Here is a 13,198-nt window from a genome sequence, read left to right as displayed (position 1 = left end):
TGTACTAAATAACACAAGTAAATCAATTATTATTCTGAAAATTTGTACTTAATTTATTCTATTTTATTCATTTTATGATACAAGTAAGCCTTATATATACATAATTTTGCTTTTTCTTACCTTTTTTATTTTGTTACTTTTCTGATTCGGTTTTTCTTTTTTTAAAAAAAGTTTAATAATAATTTTAAAGCAAACCATTTTCAATGTTTCTTCATAAAGGAGGTTGTTGGAAATGTGAAGGCCATCAGTTAATTTTTTGCAGGCATTTTGAGAGCTTTCTCTCTCTTTTAATCTCTATTTAGCTGTATCTTTCATCTATACTATATATTAGATTGGGTTCGAAGATAATGTTATGCCAATACAAATATACCTTATGTCTTAAGTTGATTCAAATTCTGGGCCCAAAGATGGTCAACATTCTCAATATTTGAGAACTCCACTGGCAAGTCAGTTACAGCATCAAGCTGCTCATAAGATAAAGCAGATATGTAGCAGGGAAGCTGGTACAATAACAACAAACCTCCCTGGCCCGTAAGGCCCAATTTCAGAAACAGGCTCTTACATCTAAAAATGGGAGAATGGCCTTGGATGAAAATATTAACTCTAGTGCACTGACCCAGCATTATGGAAAGCTCTCCCTTCACACTCTGTGATGAGAGTTCTCCCTTCACACACAAATAAGTTTGGTCATGCATATTAAGTTGGCCTTCTCAATAAGATAACAGACCAGACAAACCTTAAAATATTAAAAAGATACTTAGCCTATACTCTTGCTGTAAGACAGACTCATGAATCTACCAGTCCATGAAGCAAACTCCACCATCCAGGGTGCAAATGCACCATTAGCTGGGATTTGGGAATTCAAAACCTCTCTTGTGCATAAATATTTTATATGGCTTTACAGTAATATTGTCCTATCAGGGAGATTGCCCCCCTCCCCGATTCCCAACCCTCATGATTAGACAGCCAAGCCCACAGATATGCTAAGCCTATCTTATCCTGTACAGTTAGGTTTGCTGAAGATATAGCACAATGAGGGAGAAGCAAGGGAGAACCCATGGAACCCCAAGATACCTGCCTCTCTTGCTTTTATATCACTAGATGCTATAATATAGCCTGAACCAGTGACATGTCCAAATTAAGATACTAACTACATTAATCAAAATGTCTAAGGCAAATAGCTAAGAGAATATATAGATAGTCCTCGACTTATGACCACAATTGAGCCCAAAATTTCTGTTGCTAAGTGAGACAATTGTTAAGTGAATTTTGTCCCATTTTATGACTTTTCTTGCTACAGTTATTTAGTGAATCCCTGCACTTGTTAAGTTAGTAACACATTGTTAAGTGATCCTGGCTTCCCCATTGACTTTGCTTGTAAAAAGGTCACATAAAATGATAATATGACTCCAGGACATTGCAACTGTCATAAATATGACTTAGGTGCCAAGAGTCTGAATTCTGATGTGACCATGGGGACACTGCAACTATTGTATAAAAAAAGAGCCAAGTCACTTTTTTCAGTGCCATTGTAACTCTGAACAGTCACTATATGAAATCTTGTAAGTCAAGGACTAGCTATAATCTCAATATAGCAGGGGTGTCAAACTGCCATCCCAGATGCATCACGCGGAAACCGCGCCCACCCCATTACAGGCAATGACAAAACAGTCCCAATATGTCACGCGACGTCATGTGATATTGCAAGTTTGACACGTCTGCAATATAGGATTGAGTTGGCAGCATCTCTACCAAACACATGCTATATATACCTTGATACAAATAATACAGATGACTAGATTTGGACACCACTCACAATTTTTATCCCTGGTTTTGGTGCTCCAGTAGAAGGGGTTAAGAGTTGCTTAGCTATGGCTTCCCTCTGAGTCTGGCTAGTTGTACTCAATATTGTGCGAGATCCATCTTCGTTGATAATCATGGAAGCCCCAGGATGCTCATTTGGCCCCTTTATAACTGCTTGCCTCAATTCTTGGACATTCCAAGGAGTGACGGGTTGAGGATAGGTCAATCTGGTAGCAAATACCTGCAAGAGAAGAGGCAAAAAGGAAAATATTGTGTACATTGTCATCACTCTAGGAATATTCGTTTAATCTTTCTCTCTTGTAGGAATCACTTCCACTGTCTAGATTCCATATTATTAACTCTCATAAACCTCTGACTCTCATGGATAACCGACATAACATCTAAAAATGGATTTCCAGTTCCGGTTCGCGGTGACTCCGGTCGTGTGCAGAGATTCGTCTCTCCACAGGCTGTTTTTTCTTCGCCGGTAGACCCCGTAGTGGGTTAAAAGTCGCCCTGGAGGGGCGACCACCGATGAGGAGGCTTGTTGGTAACTGCAGGAATGCGGCAGCTTCTTCCGTGGCTCCAGCTAACTCCTTAGGGCCAACGGAGCAAAGATCGTCCTACAAGATGGCCGATCATCTAGTTGCACCAGCCGAAAGTCACAGGAACATCTAAGCATGAAAGACCCACTGCGGATGATTCGGATGAGACCCTCCCTTCTCCTCTCTTCACCCTATTTTTCTCTCTGCCTGTAAAAGCCTTTTTGGAATCATTTCCGTCTTGAGAGAGTGATGTTTGCTTGCATGGGAAGAAATGCGCTGAACAAAAGGACAGTATAATTAATTTTAATGACTATACCTTACTTTTATTTACCTTGGGGTACAGCAAAAACTTTTTTATTTTTTATCTTGATTTTACACTTGAGGAATATTTTTTTTCCACTTTTTCTTTTTTTTTTAAGAAAAGAGAGAGAAAAAGGAAAAAAGTGGTGTTAGGGAAAGATTTTGTAACCCACTGAGGACATCCTGTGGTGAAAATTTAATATTGCAACTGCCTGTTTTTGTCTGGAGACGAGGTTGGCTTGACCTTCCAACTATTACAGATGGGAAAAGATAAAGAAGCTGATGCAGCGGTTAGAAATTGTGGGGGTGGACATTGTTTAATTTCTAGTAAATATAGCCCCCACTAAAAGATAAAAAGGACTGTCTTCAATTATTATTGAAATGGAGAAACCTTATTTACAATTAAATTGTAAACTTATATTGGAAAAAATTTACGAAGCCACTGAGCAAGTATGCGCTAAAATAAAAGAGATTACTACAGAAATAAGAGCCAGAAACCTTACTCCAAACCTACAAACTGATTCCCAGACTTCAACTGACTATTCTATAAACCAAAATATACCAGAAGAGGAACTAACCGAGATTAAAGAGGAATTTATATTGCCTTATTAGCATCCCACTCACATCCTTGAGGATCAAAAGAACTAGAGATTGAACCTTGAACGTTTAAAGCAACAAGGATCTAAAGACAAAGGAGCCAGGCCCCTAACACAGAGGATGGGATGTCTTCTACTGACCCAAATGATATCACAAGCATAAAGGGAGATCTATCTGCTGAAATAGAGGTTTTATTATGGAAACCGGCCTGGCACAAAAAGAAAGCCAGAATAAGACTAAAAAGAGAAACTTGAAACCATATCTAATGTATTAAAAAGGCCTTGTGGAAATATGGATTGACTTAAGGTTTAAGATTTAGAGTTAAAAGAGAGAAAAAATTAAAAATTGGTGATTATTAGAATATATACGTTAAATAGAGTAAGAATGTATCTTTTGCAATAATATGTTTATTTGTATGAAATTTATTTTGCAATGGAATGAGAATAAGAAAATGGAAGAGGTTTTAGAGATCTGGATTGATTTAACAATTGAGCATGTTAAATTAATAAGATGATGCTTTGTGTAACAATAAACAAGTTTTTAGACATGATATCTATCTGGATGAGATTTGAATTCTTCCTAATGGACTGAAATGATTTAATGTTTTGTATTATTTTGCTTCCTACAGAGACAGATTGAATGATGGATAGTATATGTATGGGGTAGAGTAATATTTTATTTTAATCAGGATAACTATTTTGTAGTGGAAGAAGAAATAAGAGAGATTTTTGATAAAATTAATGACATGAGATTAAGAACTAGAATACATTTGGAAGGAGTACGCAAAGTGATAATATGTTTATTTAAGATTAAATTGGACTATGGTAACTAAATTTGAAAACAGGATTAGGTTTTATAGAAATCTAATGTAGAAATGGATCATTTAAAATATATTATACTATTTGAGGAAAATAGAGAGGGAATATTAAATATAGTTACGAGTTATTCATATATGATTTCGTTTTTGGATGTTTGACTATCCCATCACCACGGTGTATCTTGAGCACTTTTGTTGTAAAAGTTAAAAAACCAATAAAATTTATTTTAAAACATCTAAATATGGTAACTGCACTCAGCTGTACTCATTTCTGGTTGTGGCCATCCATCTTTCTATATTTCCTTCTTTTGTCTGCATTTCTCTCAATATTTTATCATTTTTTTTAATATTCCTGGCAATAGTTTGCAAATAGGGGAGACACTTTTGGGGAGACAATGAACAGATAGCCTTAAGATAAAATAATATTCTTAAAAATAGGAATATATAATAAAAAATGATAGGAAATAATGTTTCCTTACCATAGGAATGCCAATTTCATTGGTCTGAATGTACATGTCAGGGCAAATGACTGATCGGGCAGCATAATCCACTCTCTTTCCCATCATATGTTTACGAAATAGGCCATTCTTTTTTTCAAGTATCTTTCATCATAAATTTAGCAACAAAGACAGCAAGAAAGATACAAACATAAATAGATTCATATCACTTTGAAGATTCTGAAAAATTACCTTTCTAGTAGCAAGATCTGGAGAAATGCTTTTAAACTTTATTTTCAAGTACATGACACTGCAGGAGGAAATTATCAGATTTGAGGATAAAATAAAAATTAGTTATCAATATTATTCACATGTGTGCTTTGTGGAAATTCTGTGAGAGATAAGACTGATGAAAGCTAACACAATTCTGATAAGTCAGAAATTCTGTGGCTATTTAGTGTGCTCTATTTGGACTGTCTTTTCATGAGAAAATTGACAGGTCTTTTGGATGCCAAAAATGTGACTTCTGGGGTTCAAGGACAAACTCCCACTTTTCCCTCTGATTAGTTGAAAATCATTAATAAATGGTTGGCTTTCTCTTGCAAAAAATCAATAATCTGATCTTTGATCAATTTAATTACAGGAAAAGCCCTGTCCTGCCTTTCCCATTAGCCAGCTAATCAAAAATCAGTCACTAGAGAGGATGTTTCCTTACTTTTCCCTTTCTACATAAATCCAGCTCATATTATCTCAGGGATAGGAAGGGAGTTGAGAAAATGTCTTTGTATGCTCAGTATATGTGGGAGAATGCAAATAATATGTGTCTTTTTGCAAGAGCAGTATGCATAGATGCACACATTGTGTCTAACCAACAACAAATATGACCCTTGGGACAAAATATTCATCCTTTCCTTCTCTAAACTCCAATCTTAACATCAGAAACCCTGATGTAAATCATCTGTCATAGGTTGCTTTGTTATTTTAGGCTGATGTGATAATAGTAGTTCTCAATTAGAAATAGCTTAGCAATAGGAACTTCTATTTCAGAACCATCCCAAATCAACTAATGTAAAGTACTGCATATGGAAACATTTTTGAAGAATATGTAACTCAGTGAATTGAGAATACAGATGCTATTTCATTTTAACCAGAGTTAGATACTAAAACTATATCACTAGCTTTAGATTCAATTTCTAAGTTCAAAGTACCGTATTTTCTGGCGTATAAGACGACCCCCGACTTTTGAGAAGATTTTCATGGTTTAGAAAGTCATCTTATACGCCGGAAAATATGGTACTTGATTATTAAATACCTCAATGGCTTGGATTTGGATATCTGAAACAAGGCTAGATCCCAAATTAATCTATTCATGTCAGTACAAAAGGCAATTCTTTGGATGCTTTTATATGATTATGATTAGAGAGACTACAAAAATGTAGTTCATTATGATTACTAAGAGAACCTTTTCCAGTGCTACACTATTTACAAAAATTCTGTAGATTGACCTAATAATTATTCAATTTCATAATATTTTTGTCATTTAAAAGTTCTACTCCTTTTTGTTTCCTAACATAATTTGTCTGCTGCATTGTGCATTTGCTATATTGTATATTTCTACACTTACATGACAACCTTGGAAGTATTTTTCTAAAGAATAATGTACACATTCAAATAATATACTGTATAAGTATATTTAAAAATATTTCATATTCTCCCTTCATCAATAATTTTAAACATCTTTAGAAATCTCACCTGACGTACACCAGGGTATTTTTCAGATATTAGTTTATCCATGTCACTATCAAACAAAATATTCACATGGCTTTGAAGACGAATCCAACTGTTATAAAGCTTATCTGCAGTAGTCTGTCCAGGAATTGTTGCCAAGACAGAATGGTCTAGAGGTTCCAAGGGCTGGTCTATTATCTGTAGAACAAAAAATTAAAATTTTAACAAGAAAAAATCCAGTTTAAAAATACTTTACACACACAGATACACAGACACAGACACACAGAGCTTAATTAAAAAAAAGGGGGCGGGAAGGATTCATAGCCTTGAATCTACAAAGAGAAGGGTGTGAAAAATGGCTGAAGAATTTCTGCAAGATCTTTTTGCTTAAAGATGAAAAACTAAGGACCAAGTTTGGATACTGAGGATCAGTGTTTGAAATAACATTATTACTTTTTCAAATATTCAGAAGGCTGGCTAAAGTCTAAAAATTTACAAAATTACTTCAACTAAAGAGGGGTGTTTTTTTCATCTTGAAGCACTGAAGCAATCTTACTGTCTTGAGATCTCCATTTTCTATCTGTAACGGCTGACTTTGTTCTTGAGCAATGAAAGCCAGAAGTTTCCGAATGAGGAGAGCATCCTTCATAACAGCTTGTAAATTCACTGTTTGGCCATTTGCAAACATCTGATCTCCAACACAATTCACCGGACGATATCTATAGATCAGATTACATTGGTTATGCTTAGAAAATGTTCTTAGTAAATAGGGCATCACAAATGTAGCTATTAGAGTAAAAATGCAAAATAATAGTATTACCTGGAAGGTGGTACAACAAGTTTATTTAGGAAAAACATTTCAGGATTGAAAGTTAAATCACCAGTGACTGTCATCCCAGAGAAAAGCTTGCAAAGGAAAAACCCTGAAAATGGAAAGAACTGAAATAACCAAGATGCAGCTATCACTGCTGTATTTCTCTAGAAACTTTTTATTTGGTTTACATGTCAGAAGCCAAATGTTACTATACATACTTATTTGTGTCTATCTATTTAGATTCTCTTTTCTCTTTTTTATTTCTGTTTTATTTGCTGGTAAAGACTGCATGAATTTTAAAAAATGAAATTTAAGTCAAACATTAGTACAAAACTAAAATATATTTCAGGATGTAGAAGTAGTCCTCAACTTACAACAGTTCATTTAGTGACCATTCAAAGTTACAACAGCACTGAAAAAAGTGACTTATGAATGTTTTTCATACTTACAACCATTAAAGCATCCCCACGACCCCATGATCAATATTCCAATGCTTGGCAACTGACTTAAATTTATGACAGTTGCAGTATTCCGGGGTCATGTTATCATGTAAAATTCTGACAAACAATGTCAATGGAGAAGCCAGATTGACTTAACAATTGTGTATTATTGTTACTAACTTAACAACTGCAGTGATTCACTTAACAACTGTGGCAAGAAAGATAATAAAATGGGGCAAAATTCACTTAACAAATATCTTGTTTAGCCACAGAAATTTTGGGCTCAATTGTGGGCATAAATTGAGCACTACCTGTAGTTTCTTAAATACTCATATGTCACTGCCTGCGAAACTAAGATCTTACACATACAGTAATACAAATTATTTTTGTCTTTCATTAATCTTTTAGTAAGACTTCTAAATTAGTCCTGCTATGAGCCAAAGAGAAAGGAGATATCTCAAGTAGTAGAATTTAAGCTCTATTGAAACAACGGTTAACAACTCAGCATGATTTAGTATGTTCTTAGGTGAAAATGTATACAAATTTTGCAAGAACTGTATTCAACATGTTTGCATAGCTCTCATTTATTTCAGGGATTCCAGCTGAGAAAAACATCCTCTAGATCAGGGGTTCTCAACCTTGGCAACTTTAAGAGTTGAAGTCCACAAGTCTTAAAAGTTGCCAAGGTTGAGAACCCCTGCTCTAGATTGTAGTCATGATAGAATTCAATTTTGCATTCTTAGCATTAACATGCATACTAATATGCATTGATTTGCATAGACCCATCTAAAGATTTCATAGATGTATTCTGCCTCTAGAGTAACTTAGTGCTGGATGTTATTTATAACTATGAACTTCATAGTTCAGGATCTAAATATTGCTGGGGTTGTCTTTTCTCAGCAGTATCTGTTCATCTACTGGAAGGAGGGAAGTTTCCCTCTCGGTCAGAGGTGTTAAACTACCGGCCCATGGGCCGGACGCGTCTTGCGGAAGCCATGCCCACCCCATTGCTGGCAACGGCAAAACACTCCCGATACGTCGCACGACGTCATGTGACATCACAAGTTTGACATGTCTGCTCTGGCATCTATATCAAAACTCAACATCCCTCTCTCAACAGAGGGGGAGGGATATGACATCATCTATTTTCAGTTTACAACCCAGTCCTTTCAACAGTTCCAAAAAGGCTCCAAACCCATTTGCACTACTCAGGTGACCATGATGACACAGATAAAGCCTCCAAGAGAGGTTTGGACTCTCTAAAAGAATGCAAAGGACCAGCTGTCTGCAAGGAGTAAAAATCTTTCCGTTCCCCACCATCCAGTCAGAGCTGAAGGAAGCTTCTTGGTTGAGAAGTGAAACATCTTCAAAGAAAAACAAGAACGTCCAGTTGACTCATGAAAAAGCATCTTTGCAACAACTATGACCTGGATAACTAAGAATCTCCATAGACATTTATCTCCTTTTCTAAAACATCATTCTCCCAATATCAGACAAGCTGATTCTGTTAGCTTTTCCCTAAGCCAGTGATGGTGAACCTATGGCACGCGTGCCACAGGCAGCACACAGAGCCGTCCCTGTGGGCATGCACACCATCATCCTGGAGGGAGGCGGGGCCAGACTGCTCCCTTCCGCCTCTCCATGTGCGCCTGCGCTCTTGGCTCTCTTTCTCTCTGCATTGAGAGCCTGAGCTGGATAGTGGAAAAAGCCTCTGTCGCCTGGATCGGCCATGGGGGGGGGAGCGCAAAATCCCCCACCTGCTGTGCAGATCGCCCTGCTGCCACCGTTTCCCCCCACCCACCGTACAGATTGCACTGCCGCCGTTCTCTCCCCGTCACATTTTCCAAGCCTCGTTGCCCGCATTGAGCCGCTGAAGTGCCATAAAATCGTTCCACGGCCATGGATGTGAATGGATGTGAGTTCCAGAGACTTCGAAAACAGTTCTGCTGCCTAGATCAGCCGTGGGGAGGGGAGCAAAATCACTCTGCAGCCCTAGATCTGGGCAGCAGAAGCAGCAGAGAGAAAGAAAGACTGAGCCAGCAGGGAAGCAAAAGTGTCGGGAAATGAAAGCATTGCAGAGTAAGCAAACGTACAAAAAGGGAATCTCTCTCTCTCTCTCTCACACACACACACACACACCACCCCCTTATTAATCATTTCTTCCCCCACCCCCTTTAATATCATGTTTGGAGTTTGGGAAGGTGCGCGTCCTACGCTCGTCTTCCCAAACTCCAAATTTGCATGTCCTACTTTCCTAGCTTGCCTTCTCAAACTCCAAATTCGCTTGTCCTACGCTCTCCTTCCCAAACTCCAAACTTGCGCGTGCATCCTATTTTCCTCGTCGTACTCCAGTTTGGAGTTTGGGAAGGCGAATGAGGAAAGTAGGATGCGTGAGTTTGGAGTTTGAGAAGGCGAGCAGAGCCTTAACATAAAAGGCTGATTCTGCTTTCAAAAAAAAAAAAGGAGCAAAGATTATTGGGCTTCTTGCATAATTCCCACTTGAAGCCATCCTTTTCAACAAGGAAAAATCCCCCCCACACACAAACGAATTCACTGAATGACTAAGTGGGGAAAACGTAACGTTGCTATTAAATCCCAAGATGACTCCCATGGAAGATGCACAATGGAGAGGGGAGGCAGGGGTCTGCTGTTGTGCGGAGTAGGATTAGAGAGGGAAGGAGCCAGCCTCCCTCTTCCTCCTCCCAAACTCATTCGCGATAAGCACATCCACCAGCTGCCGAATGAACCTTGGTCTTCCTCTGCAGAGACATATTCAGCACCTTGTCGAAGCCGTGGGGGTTTGTCTTGCTGCAACTCTGCTCTCTGCTCAGTGCCTGCTAAGGGCTGGTTTCCACAATTGTTTTTGTGCATTTGGGGAATATAACCACTATTCCCACAGAGTAACTCTCAAGAGGAGGACAGATCTATGGCTGCTGTGGAGAAGTGGTGGGATATAAGATACCAAAAGCAAGTATGCAATAAATTGTACAATCGTTTGATTGGCATTATGCAGTGGTGCCTTGAAGATGTCTAAGATGGCTAACCTCTTTGGAAGACTGTTTAAATCTAGACTCTATAATTAAGACATAACCAATAGTCTTCAAAAAGAATCTGTTTGTGGGCCCATGGACTGTTGCTTGTGCAATTTCTTATTGCCTTCTATTTTCAAGAAGTGATAAAGGAGCAGGAACTAATTGTGTTCTATTCAAGCAGATCCAACCTGTTCATACAAACTCAAGAGTAGCACTTCCTGAGCCCAGTTTTTGGTTGCATCCTTAGAAATATATTAATCTTTTCTGCTGGAAGATCAGTACTACCACATAGTGAAGGGACATGGGCAGCCCAAGAACCAAATACGAACAGTAAATTCAAGAGTAGGTGCTTGCCAAGATTCCCAAGACCAGCAAAGGGATCAGTGTCCCATTTCCTTGCACACAGTTTAAAAAACCAGATGCCACTTAAGCTAGCCTTATATGTACAAGTTTATGCATATTGTTATTTATTGCAGAACAGGGAAGAATGACTGCGCCTATACTGAAGGACCAATGGAGATGGATTTTTCTTTAATTTAAAATTAATATCCATCTCCATTGGTCCTACGGTACAGGCCAAATTAAATTCAATACAAATGAATTATCAATAAATAAAGCAAAGTAGCTTCTTATAATGAACCTACATTCTAATTTCCTATTCATTCAATTAATCCAACTTTCATATTTGCATCACTACACTTGGAGATGGAAAAGATGAATTTCCATACAAATGAGCACTTGGAAACCCCCCCCCTCATCTTTTGCAAAGTGGAGTCTTCTAGGCAACCTGCTGCTTATTTTGGATTAGTTTCCCTATGTGTCTAGAAAATAAGTACAGGTCCTTAAATCCAGTATTTATTTAATGAATTAATTTTATTTATATTTAAATCTGGCCTATACTATTTTTATAAATAGCTCAAGGCAACGAACATATCCAACATACCTTTCTCCTCCTATTTTCCTCACAACACACCTGGGAGGTGGATTGGGCTGAGAGAGAATGACTGGCCCAAAATCACCCAGCTGTTTAATCCTCTATCACAGAGCCTTTTCTGTGGGCATGCACAGCGTGAGTGAGGAAAGTAGCACACAAATGTTTGGACTTTGGAGAAAGGGGGAGAAAGAGAGAGAGGGGAAGGAGGGAGAGAGAGAGGAAGGAAGGAGATGGGAATGAAAAGGAGGGGAAGGAGGGAGGGAGGGAGAAAGGAAGGAGGGAGGGATATTGAAATGAGAGGGAAGGAGTGCTAAGTCCTGCCTTAGCACTTGGCCACCAGCAGCCCTGTGGCCCTTTTGCCATCTCCTGGTGGTCTCCCATCCTATTGCTGAGATGCTTTGGTTACAAAGCCAGGTCTCCTCACATGGAAAGGGAGTTGGCCTCCTTCTGACCCATGCAACTTGCCCTTCTGCACTCACCATGCAACTGGGCATCCCCTTAGGAAAGTGCGGCTAGGGTAGGCAGGACTGTGGGGTCCTGGTGCCGTGGGAGCTCAAGGGCCAGGCTGGGTGCTTGACCTCTGCTGCCCAGGGCTCCAGGCAGTCCGTGCCACTGTCCATGGGCCCCCTGCATTGCCTGAGGCTCAGTGAGACTCCTCCAATGGACCATACCTGGGTGCTTGCCCCAGTCCCACCCCCCCTCCGCCAGAGATTCTCAGATCTGGCCCAGTCCTGCCCAGGCCAGCACAAGTGCCCGACTCAAGTGATGGTGAGCTGGCCACACCCACCCAGTAGGCCACACCCATGCCAGCCATGCCCACCCAGTAGGCCACACCCACCCAGTGGACCACACCCATCTGGCACCCGACGATAAATAAGTGGGGTTTGGGTTGCAGTTTGGGCACTCGGTCTCTAAAAGGTTTGCCATCACTGCCCTAAGCCATTAAGACCAAGCTTTTTCAGTGGGCATTGAGAGCTGAATGAATCATTTTAGCTTCTCCTGATGTGGATGTTGCTGTGATTATTCCTAGGGAATGGGATGTTGCTGATTATAAAGTTATTTTATTAAGTTGTCATTTTATGTTTATATTTTACATTTTAGTTTTAGTTTAGTTATATTTTAGGTTTAATTTTATAATGATGAGATCTATGAGCCACTCAGAATAATGCAATTGAAACAGCATGTAAAGTTAGTAAAGTAAAATAGGTCAGCCACCATAGCTTTCAGCATATTTTTTTTGGTGGGGGGGGTAAATTGAAAAAAGTATTAATTCTTAAAAGCAGCAAGTAGTTTTATTCACTTACCCTCATTCTTCCACAAAACTTCAATGTGTTGTTTGGCAGTCAAAGGTGTCATGTAGCCTCGTTTTCCCAGCTGAGTTTCATCTATAGCTAAGAAGTTTGAATTATTTTATGTTTTGAGGTACTTGAAACAATTTCTGCATTTACTTTTCTCCAGGTATTTTTCAATCAGTAGACAACTGCCATCTTACATTACACTACATTTTCAATTTATTGTGATTATTTATTGTGAATAAATGAGTTATCTGGATTTGTGCAACATGATAATCCAAAGAGAATAATTCATATGCTGTGTCAAATAAGAACTGGATAATTCACATTATGGGTTTACATGATTTGCAATTAAATGTACTTTCCTTACATGGAAAAGTTTCTAAATTCATGAATAATTGTTGGATCAATTAAATTTGGCTACATTCAGACATTATGCTGCTTAGAGTGCTTGCTTTG

General features: G+C 38.6%; 1 protein-coding gene across 1 annotated transcript in view; it reads right to left on the bottom strand.

Annotated features, from left to right (window-relative positions):
• The window catches only part of POLR1A (RNA polymerase I subunit A), a 57,892-nt gene that overhangs the window by 40,392 nt on the left and 4,302 nt on the right, over positions 1-13,198 (bottom strand). The window contains exons 7-12 of the mRNA XM_039331349.1: positions 12,752-12,838; positions 7,048-7,150; positions 6,784-6,946; positions 6,252-6,425; positions 4,542-4,664; positions 1,817-2,044 (exon numbers count right to left, since the gene is read on the bottom strand). Of these exons, the coding sequence (XP_039187283.1) occupies positions 1,817-2,044; positions 4,542-4,664; positions 6,252-6,425; positions 6,784-6,946; positions 7,048-7,150; positions 12,752-12,838 (878 nt within the window). The remainder of the gene's footprint in view (positions 1-1,816; positions 2,045-4,541; positions 4,665-6,251; positions 6,426-6,783; positions 6,947-7,047; positions 7,151-12,751; positions 12,839-13,198) is intronic.

This window comes from Crotalus tigris, unplaced genomic scaffold, assembly GCF_016545835.1.
Source record: "Crotalus tigris isolate CLP2741 ecotype Arizona unplaced genomic scaffold, ASM1654583v1 scf7180000024437.13266115, whole genome shotgun sequence".
Lineage (NCBI taxonomy): Eukaryota > Metazoa > Chordata > Lepidosauria > Squamata > Viperidae > Crotalus > Crotalus tigris.
The sequence above is the reverse complement of the archived record's forward strand: the minus strand, read 5'-3'. Positions and strand labels throughout refer to the sequence as shown.